Below are 18566 nucleotides of genomic sequence, written 5' to 3'. Positions count from 1 at the left end.
GACATGGAAGCAACCAAGATGTCCATCAGCAGACGAATGGATAAGAAAGCTGTGGTACATATACACAATGGACTATTACTCAGCTATTTAAAAAATGCATTTGAATCAGTTCTAATGAGGTGGATGAAACTGGAGCCTATTATACAGAGTGAAGTAAGTCAGAAAGAAAAACACCAATACAATATTAATGCATATATATGGAATTTAGAAAGATGATGACCCTATATGCAATACAGCAAAAGAGATACAGATGTAAATAACAGACTTTTGGACTCTGTGGGAGAAGGCAAGGGTGGGATGATTTGAGAGAATAGCACTGAAACAAGTATATTACCATATGTGAAATAGATCACCAGTCCAGGCTCAATGCATGAGACAGGGTGCTCAGGGCTGGTGCACTGGGATGACCCTGAGGCATGGGATGGGGAGGGAGGTGGGAAGGGAGTTCAAGATGGGGGACACATGTACACTCATGGCTGATTCATGTGAATGTATGGCAAAAAACCACTACAATATTGTAAAGTAGTTAGCCTTCAATTAAAATTAATTAATTAATTTTTTTAAAATGTCACTGCTGTGGGAACCCATTACCCAAGTTCAAACACATGGCACTGCCTTGGGATAGACACCAGGAGGGATGTGAAGCTGCCATCCCAAGTTCTGACATCAAGAGCAGCAGTAAGAGGGTGTGAAGTCCACCCACTCCGCTTTACCAGCCCTCCCAATGTGGACCACACATGCACACACCCACCCCAGTTGCCAAGCCCTCCCTGACTGTGACCAGGCAGTCTTCTGGCCCTCCTTGCTGCTCATATTCTCTTTCCACCATTTTCTCCCAGAGGCCAACATCCAGTCCCCTCCATGGGGCCAGGGGTAGCACAGGGGGCATACCCAGATAGTGCAAGATGACGTTCGCCTTCTTGAAGACCACAGCCCATGGGCTTATGGGGCCCTATGGCTCTGGAGCTGAGCTGAGACCCACTGACTGCGTGGTAGTCCCAGGCCCATGCTTACCAAATCAGAGAGGGCCGTGCTACCCCACTCAGATTTCAGGAAGCCAGAGATGACACCCACGAGGTAGGAGGCAACTGACATTTGGCCTTGGGCCTAGAAATTAGAAACATGATCAAATCTCAAGCTATAAGGTTTTGTTCCACAACCTCCTTTCATCAGAGCTGTTCTATCTGAGACCCACCCGTGGCAGGCGGCCACCTGGCTCCCACAGTGAGCCTGACTTGGAGCACACAGAGCTTGCTTACAAAGGGCAGAATGACTTGTGTGTGTTTGCAGACTAAACTAAGCTCCCACAGGAAGGTCAGGTAGGATGGTCCTCTTGTGACACATGGCTTTATCAGTGGCACCATGTGCCTGGGGGCTTCCCTGATGGCTCAGTCAGTAAAGAATCCATCTGCAATACAGGAGACCTGGGTTCAATGCCTGGGTCAGGAAGATCCCCCAGAGAAGAAAATGGCAACCCGCTCCATATTCTGGTCTGAAAAATCCCACAGACAGAGGAGCCTGGAGGGCTCCAGTCCATGGAGGTGTGAGAGTCAGACCCCACTTAGCAACTAAATCACCACCACCATGTGCCTGGCTGGCTCTGTGTGGCAAATTACTTATGTCAAACTTACGATGGACTCTGTGCCTCTTAAGGACATGGGTTCCAGACTCCACCGGAATTAAAGCCTATTTCATGATGCAGAATCACCATGTCCCGGCGACAAGGAAGCTTAGCTCGGCAGGCAGAGCCCTAGCAGGCTGCATGTGGCTTTCCTCGTAAATCCCGTCTCCCGTGTCAGATGAGTAGTCTGCTGTTGCCGTGGTGAATTGGTATTATACTGTGACCTTGATTCTGAGCAAAAATGTACGTTGCCTTGACCGTGATTACACAAAACTGGTTGTCTAGGAAACAGCACAGTTCCGAGAACAGGAAGGGCTAGATCCTTTGGGACTTTGACTGGAAGCCACACAGGGTTACCTTGTACCCAGGGGCGTCTCAGCTTTCCTCAGGGGGCCTCTCGTCTTCGTGTTTCTATACGTGACACAGAGAGAGGGAGGGGGGCAGGGAGCAACACAGAGGCAGACAGAAAGGGGGGAGAGCTAGCCTGCCTCTGCCCCCCAGGAAGTTTCAAGCCACTAGAAGCCTCTCCAGCTGTGGATACAAGTGAAGGGGCTTGCAGCGCCCTCTCCCATCTCTGACTGGGATGCTGCTGGAGAGGGGAGTGACGTTCCTCAATGCTTTTGGCCTCCTGCCTATTTGCTATCACTCGACAGAGCTCCAGAGCTGGGGAGGTCACCCCAGGCTCTGGGACATTACTGCTTCCCATTGAGGGTGTCTGGTTCCACCTGTGAGAAGCTCACACACACACACACACAGCACACAGCACACCCAGCACACCCAGGGCAGATGGATGTAGCTGAACTGCACATGGTCTCAGAGATGTCTTCCCAGGGCAGCTGTGAAAGCTGCCTTGACCTAGAAAGAAGCCTTGGAGGAGGGCTGCTACCCGCCTGTGGGAACAGATGCCAGTGTGGCAGGGGAGGCAGTTTCCAGCAGGGCACACTGAGTGAGAACCCAGCAGAGGCTGCCCATAGGGGGCATGGCCTCCTCCACCCCAGCACCTTCCCCTCTTCCAACCCAACCAAGGAGCAGCCCAGGTTAGGAGCACATTCCCCGCCCTGGGTACACACACGTGCTGATCACGAACCCCCATCAGTTGCCCAGGCTGAAAACCTCTCCCTCATCCTTGACTCCTCTTCTTCCTCAACCAGGAGCCCACACCCCTCTCCAGGCAGTCAGGAATTCCTGTTCTCTCAGCCCCTCCTTGGATCCCCCGGTCCAGCCATCCCTCCCTCTCCACTCTCCCTGACAATGACTCCCGGCCCAGGTCCCATCCTCCATCACCTGACAACTGCACACAGGACAGGTACCATCAATACTTCTCAAATACATAACTGACGAGGCCTTGCTTTACTGAGATATCCACTTTATGGCTGTAGTCCAGAACCAAACCTGAGATATCTCTGAGGTGTGCTTGTTCTACACTAATTTGACTGGGGGCAAACTAATACAATTATGTAAAATTTATAGAACAGTCTTATGGACTCTGTGGGAGAGGGAGAGGGTGGGAAGATTTGGGAGAATGGCATTGAAACATGTAAAATATCATGTATGAAATGAATTGCCAGTCCAGGTTCGATGCACGATACTGGATGCTTGGGGCTGGTGCACTGGGATGACCCAGAGGGATGGAATGGGGAGGGAGGAGGGAGGAGGGTTCAGGATGGGGAACACATGTAAACCTGTGGCGGATTCATTTTGATATTTGGCAAATCTAATACAGTTATGTAAAGTTTAAAAATAAAATAAAATTAAAGAAAAAATAAATAAATAAATAAATAAATTTCCAAGCAAAAAAAAAAAAATAATAAAATAAAATAAAATAAAATTAAAAAAAATAAAAGAAAAGAAAAGAAAAAGAAATGGCAAGACCCTTTAACTTGTACTAAATGCTTCTTTCCAAGGAGTATTAGTTCCTAAAAGATCTCACAAAAGTTAAAGAGTAAAATTCTAAAGAATGCTAAGTTTTCTGAGATATTTGAAGGATTATGTTTAATGATATCTTCCAACACAGTATCCAATGACTCTTGGCTCTAACAGATGAAGAAATCATTTCACCATCTTCCTCCTGCCCTCTCGGTTCTCCACTTCTGGTTTTGGTTAGATTATTACTTTTACATTGTCAAGGTTTCAAAAATTTGCATTCTGTCCTATAATAGGACAATGATTAATGCATAATTCCACAATTATGGAATACTAGTTCTGCATATAGATGGATTAAGTGATCGGGATAGTTCCTTCCATCTCCAAGGTCTTGATTTCAGTTTATCTTTTAGTTGGCTAGGCTTTATTGTTCAGTGGTAATTGCAACTTTCTGCTTTTAGACTTGAAGGACAAGTTGGACAAATGGAGCATTCTCAGAGCAAACTGCCTTTTCCTCAAAAGTTTAGAAAACTTTCCCCACTGGCATCCAGCATTGAGAATTGATTACGAGATGTCTAAGGCCAGCGTGACTTCTCCCAGGAAGATATTCTTCTCTTGATTGTTCTCTTTTCTAGAAAACCCATTATATATGTGCCTCATCTCCTTTTCTGCCTCCCAGACTGTCGTCTGCTCTGCAATCTTCTCCTCCCTCGCATTTTATATTGTGTGACTTCTTCAAGCCTTAACACTATGTCCCCACATCGTCACTATGTCCCCACATCGTCACTATGTCCCCACATCGTCACTATGTATGTGGTCACCTTGGTCACACTGACCTGAATTGCTCTCACTGTGGCTTTCATCTCAGCAATATTTTTATTTTTTCTTTCCATTCTTTTCTGAACTCTGCTACCTTTCTTTCATTTCCTTCTGCTTTCTAATCATCCCTTCTTTGAACTCTACATCTCTTCTTCAAATTTTATTTTGAGAAATCATGTTTTCTGAAACTTCTTTGAGTTTTGGGGGAGTTGTTTTTTGTTTTTGTCTAGAGTCTCCCTATATTTTTCAGGTATTAATGATTCCCTTTATGATGCGCTTTTCTTCTGTTTGCTCCCATTCCTTTCCTCCTCTTATTATTTTTGTGATTGGTGCTGTTTCCATGTTACGAATAGGACTCATGTTGGGCTGTGAATGCCCTGGCTTTTGCCAACATGTCCACATCATCTCCCTGGGTCTCCATAGTGACATTCCATGGCTTCAGTGCTCTGTGTCCTTAATTTTCCTTGATCTAACAAGACCTTCCAGATTGACCCTGGACTTTGGGGCAGTCTGATTCCTCCTCCACTTCTGAGAAGGCATTGCTGGCCCCGTTTGCTCCCTACACCTGTGCAGACATAGCAGTGTTTGGCTGGAGAGCTTCCTAATTTAATGTGTGGGGATGTAGCTGTTTTTCTCTTTGAAGCCAGGCTAGCCTATCATTTTTCTGTGAAACTAGGTGGAGGGGTGGGAACCCAATGTTTGGAAGAATTTCCTTTCTTAGGTCATACCTACCACAGGCAGCTAAGACTCAGGCAGGAGCACAAAGCACCTGGCTCTACCAGTTCCCTGACTCTGGACTGGGGAGGAGCCCAGGCTGGAAAGGCCTCGCCTATCTAAGCTGAGAGCTTCTCTGTGGGGAAGAATATGGGTGGAGACGACTGTCTGCTTGCCCTGCCCTCTGCCAGCCATCATACTTGTGAGATCACATGCAATGTGTCTGTTAACATCACACTGGGTCACTGGGAGATGTGTCATGGCCAGGAGGCAGCCCTCAGCTGGCTGCCTCTCAGGGGCCCCAGGAGGGAGCTGAAGACAAGCACAGAAGGAGATGTCAGCTTTCTAAACACGGCTGAATGTGGAGAATGGGCTCTAGCCCTTTGATGAGCAAGTTGAGACTCTTAGGAAGTCCCAAGTCTGAGCAGTTCCTTAAACTTGGACCCAGGGCATTAGGTGGCAGACTTTCTCAGCCACCCAGAAAAAAGTTAAAGAAAAAGTAGCCAGAAGTAACTGCTGAAAGGCAAAGACAGACTGCAAGTGGCCCAGAAAGACAGAGCAGAGCAAGACACAAAGAGCCAGCAAGCCTGTGGTCAACCCTAACCTGGGACCCTAAAGAGCAGGGCATTCTGGGAAAACTAGTTGCAGTTCAGCCCAGGGGACATGGTACACTTGACAAGTGCTGTCTCCCCATTATAGATGCCTCACTGTTTTCTCCGGGCTTCCCTCATAGCTCAGTTGGTAAAGAATCTGCCTGCAGTGCAGGAGACCCTGGCTCAATTCCTGGGTTGGGAAGATCCACTGGAGAAGGGACAGGCTACCCACTCCAGTATTCTCGGGCTTCCCTTGTGGCTCAGCTGGTAAAGAATCTGCCTGCAATGCGGGAGACCTGGGTTCAATCCCTGGGTTGGGAAGATCCCCTGGAGAAGGGAACGGCTACCCACTCCAGTATTCTGGCCTGGAGAATTCCATGGACTATACAGTCCATGGGGTCACAAAGAGTCAGACACGACTGAGCGACTTTCACTTTCCTTTCACTCTCACTGTTTCCTCCACCCCTCCCCACTGCCCCTCTATACAAACCTGCAAACATTGGCCTTCTACCTCAGAAGCACATGTGTGCACTCGGGTCCCCAAGGAACCCCCCCCCAGCCCTGAAGGCACCTGTCTCCATGGGCACCAGAGGGCAGGACTGAGTGGGAGGATCATTGCAGGGAAACAGCTGGGGCCCAGCCTCTTGGGGACCCAGTGGAGAAGCATCACCCTGCAGCTGTGGCAAGATTCTCGGGTGGCCCAAGATGGCGGAATGCACCAGATGTTAAGATTGGCAGTTTACGTGAAGATGATGGACACGGTCTCCAGCCTGAAGCCTTCTGAAAGCCAGGGCTTTGGGGCCTGCCAGACGGCTGCCAGGACACAAGTTCACAAGCTCCTTCCATGCCACCCTGAGCCCAGATTCCTACTCACCTGGAAGTCGCTGGCTCCCTGCGGGACCTGGCTGCTGGCGGAGTCCCTGGAGCCCTGCTCTGGTGAACTTGTCCCTTAAAGCCCAGCGTGGCTACTGAGATGTGTCCACAGAGCAAGACGCAGGCCCCCACACCAAGGCCCCTGTGGAGGAGCTGCTCAAGGCCAGTTCTTCAGTGCCCCCAAGGGTCAGGTACCAAGTTGCACCCACCCCCAAGCATCCATTCTTATAGCTGAGTCTCAGGGGGCTATTGGCTGAATACTGTCTCCCCCTCTGCACACAGGGACTGGGCTGGGACCGAGATGGGCCAGGGGACTGCAGGGGGCACCAGCAGGATCTCCCTGGGGCTTAGGGAGGGTGTCCACATGGTGAGCTGCCACCCCTTGCCAGCAGAGCCGTGGACATGGACCTGCCCACTAGAAAGGGTGTGTCAGGGAGTAGAGGGCATGCCACCCCACAGGCTTCCACCAGCTGCCCCAGGTCCTGGCAGGGCCAGAAGGGGCTATGCCAACGTGGGCTTGGACTGCAGGGCAAATGAAGGGCGGAGGGAGACAGAGAGGGAAATGTGAAAGGCAATGTCAAGGTCTGTAGAGATATCTCTGGCCACCCCATTTGAGACTTGAGTAAAGTACCTGAAGCTTTGGGGAATGGGGACAGGGTGGCACACTGGGGACAGGGGCTCCCCCTACAGCCAGTCTGCTTGGCACCCTCAGTTGGCTGGAGTCAGCTGACATCATCTTCCTCCGGCTCACAGGGAAGATGGAAGCTGGTGGAAGTCTCAAGCTCCAGTCAGCAAAGGTGATGTGGCCTGAGAAATAAGCCCTTCCATGCCCACACTCGCTCACATATATATGTAGCCACACACACACACACGCTCAAACATGTTCACATCAACCCTACACACACTACACAATCACACACACTCACAAAAACTCCACACAGTCACATATACCCACATATGCACCACACAAATGCACACACATACTGAAGCTTTGCCTGGAGATTCCAAATCCCAGGGCCTCCCCCAGGGGCTCACAGGCTCCTCGCCACTGGCAATCAGCCCTCCCAGGCAGCAGGAGGCACCAGCTGGACATGCATGCGTGTGTGCCCTGCCACTGACCACAGACTGTGGGCTCTGCTCTTGCCATCAGCCTGGCTCCCCCTCAGACTTCAGTTCCAAGAGACAAGAGGTGAAGACCCACCCTTTGTACCTCTGCCTGGTTTGCCCTAGACTTGCCCTTAGGGCATCAGCCCCAGCTTTCCAACTCCGGCCACTCAGCAGGCGCCTGCTGAGGTCTGGGATCCTTTCGGCAAGTGTCACTGGGCGGCCTTCGTATCACTGACAGACTTTAGCCATCACATCTCATTGTGGCCAGTGCGAGCACAAAGGGAATTAGCCAAAGGATGCCCGGGGTCCCATCGGCATTCGGGGAGAGCTGGAGAGCCAGGCCCAGAGGCTTTGCAGAAAGGAACAAGGCTCTAAATCATGCCACATGATTTAGTGCTAGACAGGCGAGGACACCCCTCTGGCCCCCTCCCTCCCACCACTTCCCAGATGGCACTAGTGGTAAAGAATCTGCCTGCCAATGCAGGAAGCACGAGATGCAGGTTTGGTCCCTGGGTCCGACAGCTTCCCAGTGCCCTTAGTGTCAGGCCAGTTTCCCCCATCCCTGAACATTACCCCTTCAGAGAGCACCCCTGGCCCTCCCCCTCACATGACTGGGCCTTCGCCCTTGCAGGTCTCAGTAGGCTGGTCCTGTCTTCTCTTCAAAAGCAAATTTGTTTTCAGGTGGAGGTGGTGTGGGTATGTTTGCGCCCGCTCTCCCAGAAACCCTACGAGTCTCCAGGCCCGATTTTCCACTGCCAAGTGCTGTCACTGTTGTTGACAGTGAGGTTTTCGCATTTTACAATCCCTCAGCTTAAAATACATTTGGGTTTTTTCAAAACTCTATCAGACTAATACTAGTTTTCTCACCAAGGAGGCTAGAGACCTCCGGACATGCCAGTTCCTTGTTTTGGAGCCCCACTCTGCATCCCACCTCTTCAGCGGCCCTGGGTCCCAGGCACTTGGATGCCAGGGGCACCTGCCCCCAGTGAAAAAGAAAACCAGGATCACAACCATCCATTTTCAAAAGACAGAGGACTATTCTGTCTCTGTCAACTATAGTTGTGTTCAAAAGACACAACTATCCCAAATTGAGAACAAACATAACCTCAAAATGTTATGGTTCACCTATCAAATGGAAGAAAAACCCTCACCATGTCTGGGTCTTCAAAGTACCTACCCTACCCTCTCATTGCCATGGGTGCTGAGCAGGAAGCTATTTTGGCCACCGCCCCCCACCCTGCTAGGACTGCACCACAGTGCTGACTCGGGATACTGGGCCACTGTCACTCCCCCCACCCTCGGCCCTACCCCCAGCAGCCCCTCCCCTCCACTGTCCAGAGCAGAGACGAGACTCAGCTGAAACATTCAGCAAATTTTATTGAAGTGCAACACAGACTGAAACCATTGAAGACAAGGAATGACAACACAGGGAACTTCTGATGGCCGCTAGAGATCACAGTCCCGCCCCCCCTCCTCCCAGAGTCCCTAACGAGGTGCCCTCCCTCCCGCCACACAGTGGCCCTCCCTCCCCCCACCCTCTCCCTTTCCGAGGGCTTTGTGTGCAGTGTCTTGCCAGGATGGTGAGCACTGGCAATGCCCGATCCCCTCAGGGCAGCCCCTCCCACTCGGGCCCACATGTCCTATGGCGGGCACAGGACAGTCACACAGCAGGGCATGCCGCACCAAGCCGAGAACACCGAGTCCCAAGGAAGCATGGCGTGGCCCAGCAGGGCACAGGTCCTGGGGGGCCTCCCGAAGCCCCGCTGCAAAGCCCCAATGCAGATCTTCCTTCCTGAGGTCCCGGGGTGGTCACCGGCCAAGCCCTCGTCCGTCCCCTCCTTCCCAACGGCTCCTGGGAGTGGGCTGGGGTGTCTCTGCACCATGGTGGGGGGAACTGCTCAGAGAAGAACACATGCTCATCTCCAGGAGACCAAGCAGAACTTGGCCTGAATCCACAATGGGGAAGCACACGCTGAGCTGAGGACCAGGTCTTGGCTGGTGCTCAAGCTCAGGGCATGTGGCAGGGCTCAGGGTGGCTGACCGGGTAGGTGGGGACATCCGGCCTGGGTTCACAGGCACCTCAGGGCTCTGCAGGGGTTGGGAGGGGAGTTGATGACAGCTCAGGGATGTGTTTTGACAGGGAGGGGAGAGAGGCTGGGCCAGGGAGGCGTTCCTTGAGATCTGGGTCACTACGGGGCCTACAGGGACACATCTGGACTTCCCAGGACACTGACCAGCCTGTCCCAGGGGATGCTGAATAGGGGACCCCTCTTGGGGGGGGTGGGGAGGCCCAGGCACCATGACTTGGCCCCTAACGTGGGGCCAGGAGGCTGCCTGACCTGGCCTCTCCCTGCTTCCAGGCCAGGGGCCTGGGACCTGCTGAGCCTATTGACCGGAGGAGAACCCCAGGGGGCTCATCTCCACAGCCCCTTCCTCATCTTTGGGCTCCTCTGGGATGGGCTTGAGCCCCTTCTTGGGGGGCTCCTCAGCCTCCTGGTATCCTACCTGGGGGAGACCCTCTGGCTCCCAGCCAGGACTTCCTGGGACCACCGGGGAAGCCCCACCCATCCAGGCAGTGGCAGGGCCCCAAGGGGCCTCTGAGGGTGCTGCTTGACCTAGGCCCAGGGGGCTGGGAGCCCTTCCATCTTCCTGAGTGGTCTCCCCAGGGGCAGAGGCTGCCGTGGTGGCACCACGGGCTTCAGGAGCAGCCTGGGCAACCTCGGCACTGCTGCCAACTGCCTTACTGGCCTCTTCACACGTTGGGAGGGCCTCGACATCACCTTCCTTGGAAAAGGCAACCTGGGCAGAGGTATCTCCCCTGGCTGGGGAGGCCTCACTTCCACCTGCAGCTGCGCCCTCGGTGATGATCATATGGCCTAGGGCAGCAGCCAGGTCTCCAAGGACCCCATGGGCCTCCTCCTCCACTGGGAGCTGCTCACCCATCGCTGGGTTGGTCTCCCAGGACTCCGTCTCCCGGATGAGCTGCAGCATCGCCACGAAGCTGGGGGGTCTTCTCTCCATCCGCATCCTCTTCAGCTTGTTCTGCATCAGGTTGTTGGGCCGGGCCCGCATGAGCACCTGCCGGGCACGCAGCTGATCTGCAATGGCTGGGTGCACGGCCCCCTTGCCCAGGGCCAACTGAAGCAGGCCTTCTAGGCGCATCACAAAGGCAAAGAGGCTCTCCTGGGGCCACTGGGTGCACGTCATGAACTTCAGCCGAGTGGTTACCCAGGGATCCTTACTCCCGAATGCCTCCACCAGCACTGTCAGGCAATCCTGGGCTGTCAGGTTGGGATCTTCCTCCAGAAGGCTGCACAGGAGATCCAACGCCGGACCCCCCAAGCGCTCCACCAGCCGCCTCCTCCGCTCCATCTCGGTCACATGGCGACACAGGTACAGCATGTCGTTGGCATGATCCAGCCAGCTCTCAAAGGACTCTTCCCCTTCGTCCGGCTCTTCCATCCCGGAGAAGGTTCTCAGCTCCAGGTAGCCCATATTCTCTAGCACGGGCTCCAAGGCCAGCCACCACTGAGGGGACCAGGCCCGTGGCTCATCCATGGCTCCGGCGATGCCTGCAGCTGCAGCCTCCATGGGAACTCCTGCCTCCCCGGCCGCTCCTGCCAGGCTCAGTGATCCGGCCACACCTGCAACTCCCGTATCACCTGCCGCTCCCTCCTCATCAGATGTTCCTGCTTCATCTTCAGCTCTGGCCTCACTCTCAGCTCCTGCCTCACCAGCCACCCTGGCCTCATCTGCAGTGTCTGCTTCACCTATACCACCTGCCTCATCTGCAGTCCCTTCCTCATCTGCAGTGCCTTCCTCACCTGTACCACCTGCCTCACTGGTAGCTCGTCCCTCGAAGCCAGCTCCTGCCTGCCCTGCAGCTCCTGCCTCCCCTGCGGCTCCCTCCTCATCTGTGGCTCCCTCCTCACAGGCAGGCCCATTCTCACTTGAGGCTCCCGCCTCACCTGTGGGTCCATTCTCAACTGCAGCTCCCTCCATACCTGCAGCTGCCTCCTCACCTGCCTCTATCTCACCTGCAGCTCTCTCCTCATCTGCGTCTATCTCACCTGCAGCTCCCTCCTCACCTGTGGGTCCATTCTCACTTGAGATTCCCTCCTCATTTGAGGTTCCCTCCTCACCTGCTGCTCCTACCTCATCTGTTCCTCCAACATCTCCTGCGGCTCCCTCCTCACCTGCTGCTCCTACCTCACCTATTCCTCCAACATCACCTGCGGCTCTTGCCTCACCTACCCTACCAACCACTGCTCGTCTCTGGGGCTGTGCAGGGAAATTGGGTCTATCCTGTGGCTCAGCATCAGGGGCCTGGGGCAGGCAGACAACATCCCAGGGCCCCCCTTTGCCTGGTATTTGCCGGGGGATCAAGCTTCGGCTTAAATACTCAGCAAACTCGACCAAAGCAATCTTCGACCCCAGATCCTTTCTGAAGATCTTGCCCAGCACTCGGTATCTGCCCAGGGGGCCCAGGGCAGCCTGCACGGCATCCCTGAATTCTTGGTCTTCGCAGTCATCTGGGATGCCCAGGAGGAGCAGAGAGCGCTCCTCATTCACGTCCATCCACCTGCACCAGTCTCGCAGCAGTGCCAGTGGCTTCACCATTTTTGAGGACCTGAGGGTGGGGAAAGTGATCAAAGGGGTGTGCACAGACTTTTGAAGCGTGGGAATAGGCTTGTGCGTGCAAAGGGGAGAGAATAATGTTTGGGCCACACGGCCCACCCCACTGCCCCTCACAGCAGCAGCTTGGAGCACTGCCCCAACCTGTTTTGTTTGTTTGGTTTTAGGAAAATTTTCTGATAAATTAAATGTATTTACAAAACAAACCACAAAATTCTGTAAAACAATAAATATATATTTACAAAACAAAACATTTTCTACATTTCTGGCATCAGTTTTAAGAAGTTGCCTTTTTCCCAAGGAATTTTTCAAGTTTTTTAGCATAATTTTTTCTATCATAGCCCTATATTCTCTTTTTACTGTACATCTGACCTGTAGTGTTAGCCCTCTTTCATTCCTAATATTGGTGTTTAGCATTCTTTGTATTTTTACTTGATTCATCTTTCTAGGGCTTTCTCAGTTTTGTTGCCCTTTTTTAAAAGAACAAACATATGGCTTGGTTTATCGTGTCCATAATTTGCTTTCTATCACCAACCTCCTTTCTTAGCCCAATTATTACTTCAGTCAACTCATTTTATGCTTCTTTCGCTCTTCTTCTTTTAGCATCTCTATAGGGACTGTTAGGTCACTGATTTTATGTCCTCACTCTTTTCTAACATAAGCATTTAGAGCAATACATTTTCCTCCTATTGCTTCTTTAGCTGCCTCCCACTAATTTGGGTAAGTTGTGTTTTTTCATTATTCAGTTTGAAATATTTTCTAAGTCCCTTAGTGATTTTTTTTCCTTCAATCCATGGATTTCCCAGTATTTAAAGATATATTATCATTATTAACATCAAATAAAATTCCCCTGTGGTAAGAGAACTTATCATGTAAAATTGCAATACTTTTAAATTTAGGTGTGGTGTATCCTGGTGAATGTACAAAGCACCCTCATGAAGAACCTGTATTTTGTGTGGAGACCAGGGCCCCGCCCCTCCCACCACTGCAATTCTGGTGACCTGGAACCTCTCCGTTCCTAATACAGTGCACCAGAGCACCCCCCAGAACCCCCACAAATCCATTTGCAACGGCAAACAGCCTCCACCAGATCACAGCAGCTCCAGCGCCGCCAGTCTCAGCCTCACTCACTGCACATGGCCAGGCGGCTCCTCCTAGCTCCCTTCAACTACACTCCCCTACCCTGCCACTTGGCAGCGCTCTCCTCTAGGCCCTGGAAGCAGGGCGCCACCACATGTTTAGAGATCAGACTTCCCCTCTCACCTCCCCACACTGGGAAGTCCTCCCACAAGCACTATCTCACCCATGTAGCGACTGCCCCTCTTGCCTCCCCCCTCCCAAGAAGAGAGCCAGGGCTCCCTTCCGGCCACCAACGCCCTCTCGCCTCGCCCCGCCCCGCCCCGCCCCGCCCCCCGCAGAGCTGGTACCTCCCCTAACGGTTTCCAAACCACACCCACAAGTCCATCCCATCCACCCTTCCCTCAGCCCCTTCTTTCCACCACAGGGGGCAGACATTAGCCCTTTCCTCATGTTCCCTTCATGTCTCGGCATGGGGGACCCCCTCTCACGTCCTCCCCACTCCCTCAGCCAGTAATACTCTCTTCTGGCCTCCAAAGTAGGCCTCACCCACTCAGCAGGAAGCCCTTCCTTCTGAGACCCCCACAAGTTTAACCATTAGCCACCCCCTCTGAACCCCCAAACCAGAACGCCCCCCCCACCAGCCACCCTGGCAGCCAGCAGTCCTCCCCGCAGAACCCCTACACTGAGGAAACCCTTCCCTCAGCCCCTCTGAAGCCTGCCGCTGTCTGTGGCCTCACCAGGATTCCCAATCTAGTACGTGTTGGCCTTCCCCCCACCTCCACTCCTTGCTGGGCCAGCTAAGGGACCCCCACCCGGGACCCCTGGTAACTGCGGAGTCCAGACCCCAGCAAAGTCCCCACCTGTCTACTTACTTTCTCTGACTCTATAAACGACTCTCGAATCCCGCTCAGAAGGGTCTGAAGAACTCGGCTCAGCAGCGCAGCCAGGAACCGTGCAGCGCACTATTCCGAGCCCTCTGTGCGAATGCCACCTGGGTTTCCTCCATGCTCCCAGAAGCCCGAGGAAGATGAGGGGGAAAGGTCTAGGCAGCTGTTTACAAGGAAAATGATTGGATGAGAAACACACGAGAGGAGGCTCTTTGCTACTGTATCAACAAGCGGTGAGCACTAAGGACTTGATGTTCCAAGGCTTGGCCCCCCGGGAAGCAAAGATGGCTTCCCTGATGGCACAGATGGTAAAAAACTGCCCGCAATGCGGGAGACCTGGGTTCAATCCCTGGGCTGGGAAGATCCCCTGGAGAAGGACACGACTGAGCGACTTTCATGTTACTTCATTTGCTTTCCACCAATCAAAAGGTCTCCCTGCAAGGCAGCTGAGTTGCAAAAGTAAACTTGCAGATGGAAAACCCATCGCTGGCAAATTGGTTAATTTCTGTTTAAGTGTGTGCTAAGTTGCTTCAGTCGTTTCTGGCTCTTTGCAACCCTATGGACTATAGCCCGCCAGGGTCCTGTGTCTGTGGGGGTTCTCCAGGCAAGAATACTGCAGTGGGCTCCCATGCCCTTCTCCAGGGAATCTTCCCGACCCAGGGATCAAACCTGCACCTCTTAGTCTCCTGCATTGGCAGGCAGGTTCTTTACCACTAGTGCCACCTAGGAAGCCTGTTATAGTTCATCTTATACTGTGACTGATAATTTCATAATGCTGTTCTGTATATTACTGATTTTTGTCTAGTTTTATCAACTAGCCATCTTCTCTCATGGCAGAAAGAGGATGAGGGAACTCTCTGGTGTCCCTTTTATAAAGTCACTAATCTCTTTCGTTAGGGTTCCACCCTCGTGGGCTAATCACTTCCCAAGGCCCCACTTCCAAATCTCATTGCTTTGGGGGTTAGAATTTAATAGGTGAATTGGCGGGGCGTTTACAAACATTCAATACATAGCATTGTCTGTCCATCTATTTTTGTCCCTATGTTCCCTTTTTTCCTGCCTGAGGTAATAATTTCATAAAGGCTTTTAGTTTTCTCTCTTTTTATTTATTTATTTTAATTGGAAGATTAATTACTTTGCAGTGTTATGATGGTTTTTGCCATGCATAAATATGAATTGGCCATAGGTATACATGTGTCCCCTCCATTCTGAAATCTCCTCCCACCTCCCTCCCCACCCTATCCCTCCAGGCTGTCACCTTTCTCTTAAATCAGCATTAAGCTGAGTGGACTTACTGATGCTGATCTTGCATTCACACACTGAGACATTTCTCTTTCTCTAGCTCCTCCATCACTTTTTCACACTTCTGCCATATTATTGTTCACATCATCGACACAGCCAACTTCACATGTTCCATGATTTTGTCATAATGCTTTAGAATCATCCAGTGGTTGAATAAGTCATGTTATAAGAACAAGTGACGTCTACCACCTTTCACCTTGCTCCCTCTCTCCATTCTTTTCACTTTTGTTTCCATTGTTATCGCTTGGGACTTCTTCTCAGTACCGGCTACATTGCCACTGCTTTTATGATTGAGTCTGGGCATCCTGGGCTTGAAATACAGATACTGTACTCCATACAGTACTGTACAGTAAAGTACACTAAAGTACATCCACTTGTAGAGGGTGCTCACACATGACAGTTTACACCAGAAAGGTGAGCTAACTTACATGATTGGACATGTGAATATACATTCACATCTTTGAAAGTTCCCCACTTGAATGCTGTTCTATAGGGGACTTATTGGATATCTTTAATTTTTCACTGCCTGATTGTGGTTAACATTGTACCACTTCACATAAATGTACGGACATTTCTACAACATAATTTACAATATTGTGATGTTTTCTGCCATGCATAAATATGAATCGGCCATAGGTGTCCCCTCCATCCTGAGCCCTCATTCCTGCTCTACCCCATCTTTTATGCTGTAGTTACCATGTATGTTATATCTACATGGATTATAAAGCTTACAATATACTTGCTATTACAACTTTTAATAGCCATATGTATAATAAAGAAATTAAGAGCAAACAAGTATTTTTTAACGTTTAAATGCCTGTTGTTGCTGTTCAGTCACTAAGTCGTTTCTGACTCTTGTCGACCCCATGGCTTGCAGCATGCCAGGCTCCTCTGTCCTCCACTATCTCCTGGAGTTTGCTCAAATTCATGTCCATGTTTAAATGTTTACACCCATATTTACCATTTCTGGTGTTCCTCATCTCTACCCAAAGACCAAGATTTCCCTCTACTATCATATTTCTTCATGTGGAAAGATATTCTTTAGCATTCTTTTAGTACAGATCTATTGGTGAATTTTCTTAGCTTTCATCTGTCTCAAAAGGTACTTATTTCACCTTCATTCTTTTTTTCCACTTTCCTTTTAAATTTTTTATTGAAGTATAGCTGATTTACAATGTTGTGCCAATCTCTGCTGTCCAGCAAAGTGACTCAGTTATACACATATATACATTCTTTTTATATTCTTTTCCATTGTGATCTATCACAGGATATTGAGTATAGTTCTCTGTGCTCCACAGTAAGACCTTGTTTTTTTTAATTAATTTATGTATTTTAATTGGAGGCTAATTACTTTACAATATTCTGGTGGTTTTTGCCATACATTGACATGAATTAGCCATGGGTGTACATGTGTTCCCCATCCCGAACCCCTCTCCTACCTCCCTCCCCATCCCATCCTTCTGGGTTGTCCCAGTGCACCAGCTTTGAGTGCCCTGTTTTATGCATCAAACTTGGACTGGTCATCTATTTCACATACGGTATGTGCTCAGTTGCTAATTTGTGTCTGACTCTGTTACCCCATGGACTGTCGCCCACCAGGCTCAGACTTTGTCCATGGGATTTCCTAGGCGAGAATACTGGAGTGGGTTGCCATTTCCTTTATCACATATGGTAACATCACATATGTAATATCACATATGGTAATATCACATAAATTATCACATATGGTAATATATATGTTTCAATGCTATCCTCTCAAATCATCCCACCCCTGCTTTCTCCCACCAAGTCCAAAAAGAACAGAGTCTGTTTTTTATATCTGTGTCTCTTTTGCTGTCTTGTGTATAGGGTCATCGTTACCGTCTTTCTAAATTCCATTAGTTCAGTTCAGTCACTCAGTCATGTCCAACTCTGCAACCCCATGGACTGCATAAATTCCATGTATATGTGTTAATATACTGTATTGGTGTTTTTCTTTCTGGCTTACTTCATTCTGTATAACAGGCTCCAGTTTCATCCACCTCATCAGAACTGATTCAAATGTGTTCTTTTTAATACCTGAGTAACATTCCATTGTGTATATGTACCATAGCTCTCTTATCCATTCGTCTGCCAGTGGCCATCTAGGTTGCTTCCATGTCCCCGCTATTGTAAACAGTGCTGCAATGAACATTGGGGTACGTGTGTCCCTTTCAATTCTGGTTTCCTCGGTGTGTATGCCCAGCAGTGGGATTGCTGGGTCATACAGCAGTTATATATCCAGTTTGTTTGTTTGTTTTTGTAAATTAATTTATTTATTTTAATTGGAGGCTAATTACTTTACTATTGTGGTGGATTTTGCCATACATTCACATGAATCAGCCATGGGTATACATGCGTCCCCCATTCTGAACTCCCCCTCCCACCTCCCTCCCCATCCCATCTCTCAGGGTCATCCCATTGCACCAGCCCTGAGCACCCTGTCTCATGCATCAAGCCTGGACTGGCGATCTATTTCACATATGGTAATATACGTGTTTCAATGCTATTCTCTCAAATCATCCCACCCTCTGCTTCTCCCACAGAGTCCAAAAGTCTTTTCTTTACATCTGTGTCTCTTTTGCTGTCTCACATACAGGGTTATCATTACCATCTTTCTAAACTCCATATATATGCATTAATATACTGTATTGGTGGCTTTCTTTTTTTTTTTTAATTTTATTTTATTTTTAAACTTTACATAATTGTATTAGTTTTGCCAAATATCAAAATGAATCCGCCACAGGTATACATGTGTTCCCCATCCTGAACCCTCCTTCCTCCTCCCTCCCCATACCATCCCTCTGGGTCATCCCAGTGCACCAGCCCCAAGCATCAGTATCGTGCATCGAACCTGGACTGGCAACTCGTTTCATACATGATATTTTACATGTTTCAGTGCCATTCTCCCAAATCTTCCCACCCTCTCCCTCTCCCACAGAGTCCATAAGACTGTTCTATACATCAGCGTCTCCTCTGCTGTCTCGTACACAGGGTTATTGTTACCATCTTTCTAAATTCCATATATATGCGTTAGTATACTGTATTGGTATT

General features: G+C 50.3%; 2 protein-coding genes and 1 pseudogene across 2 annotated transcripts in view; 2 read left to right on the top strand and 1 right to left on the bottom strand.

Moving 5' to 3' along the window:
* Positions 1–9135: 9135 nt before the first annotated feature.
* Positions 9136–14307, bottom strand: PNMA6E (PNMA family member 6E). The gene is made up of 2 exons (XM_025276613.3): positions 14178–14307; positions 9136–12220 (listed from the first exon to the last, which is right to left on the bottom strand). Exon 2 carries the CDS (start codon positions 12208–12210, stop codon positions 9976–9978), a length of 2235 nt encoding a protein of 744 aa, XP_025132398.3. The 5' UTR covers positions 12211–12220; positions 14178–14307; the 3' UTR covers positions 9136–9975.
* Positions 14306–18566, top strand: part of ZFP92 (ZFP92 zinc finger protein) — a 25139-nt gene continuing 20878 nt past the window's right edge. The window contains exon 1 of the mRNA XM_044936847.2: positions 14306–14425. The gene's annotated coding sequence lies outside the window, so the exon portion shown is untranslated. The remainder of the gene's footprint in view (positions 14426–18566) is intronic.
* LOC102393744 overlaps positions 14371–18566 on the top strand; it is a 6121-nt pseudogene continuing 1925 nt past the window's right edge.

This window comes from Bubalus bubalis, chromosome X (genome assembly GCF_019923935.1).
Source record: "Bubalus bubalis isolate 160015118507 breed Murrah chromosome X, NDDB_SH_1, whole genome shotgun sequence".
NCBI classification, from domain to species: Eukaryota; Metazoa; Chordata; class Mammalia; order Artiodactyla; family Bovidae; genus Bubalus; species Bubalus bubalis.
Note: the sequence above shows the minus strand (reverse complement) of the source record. Positions and strands in the feature narration are given on the sequence as shown.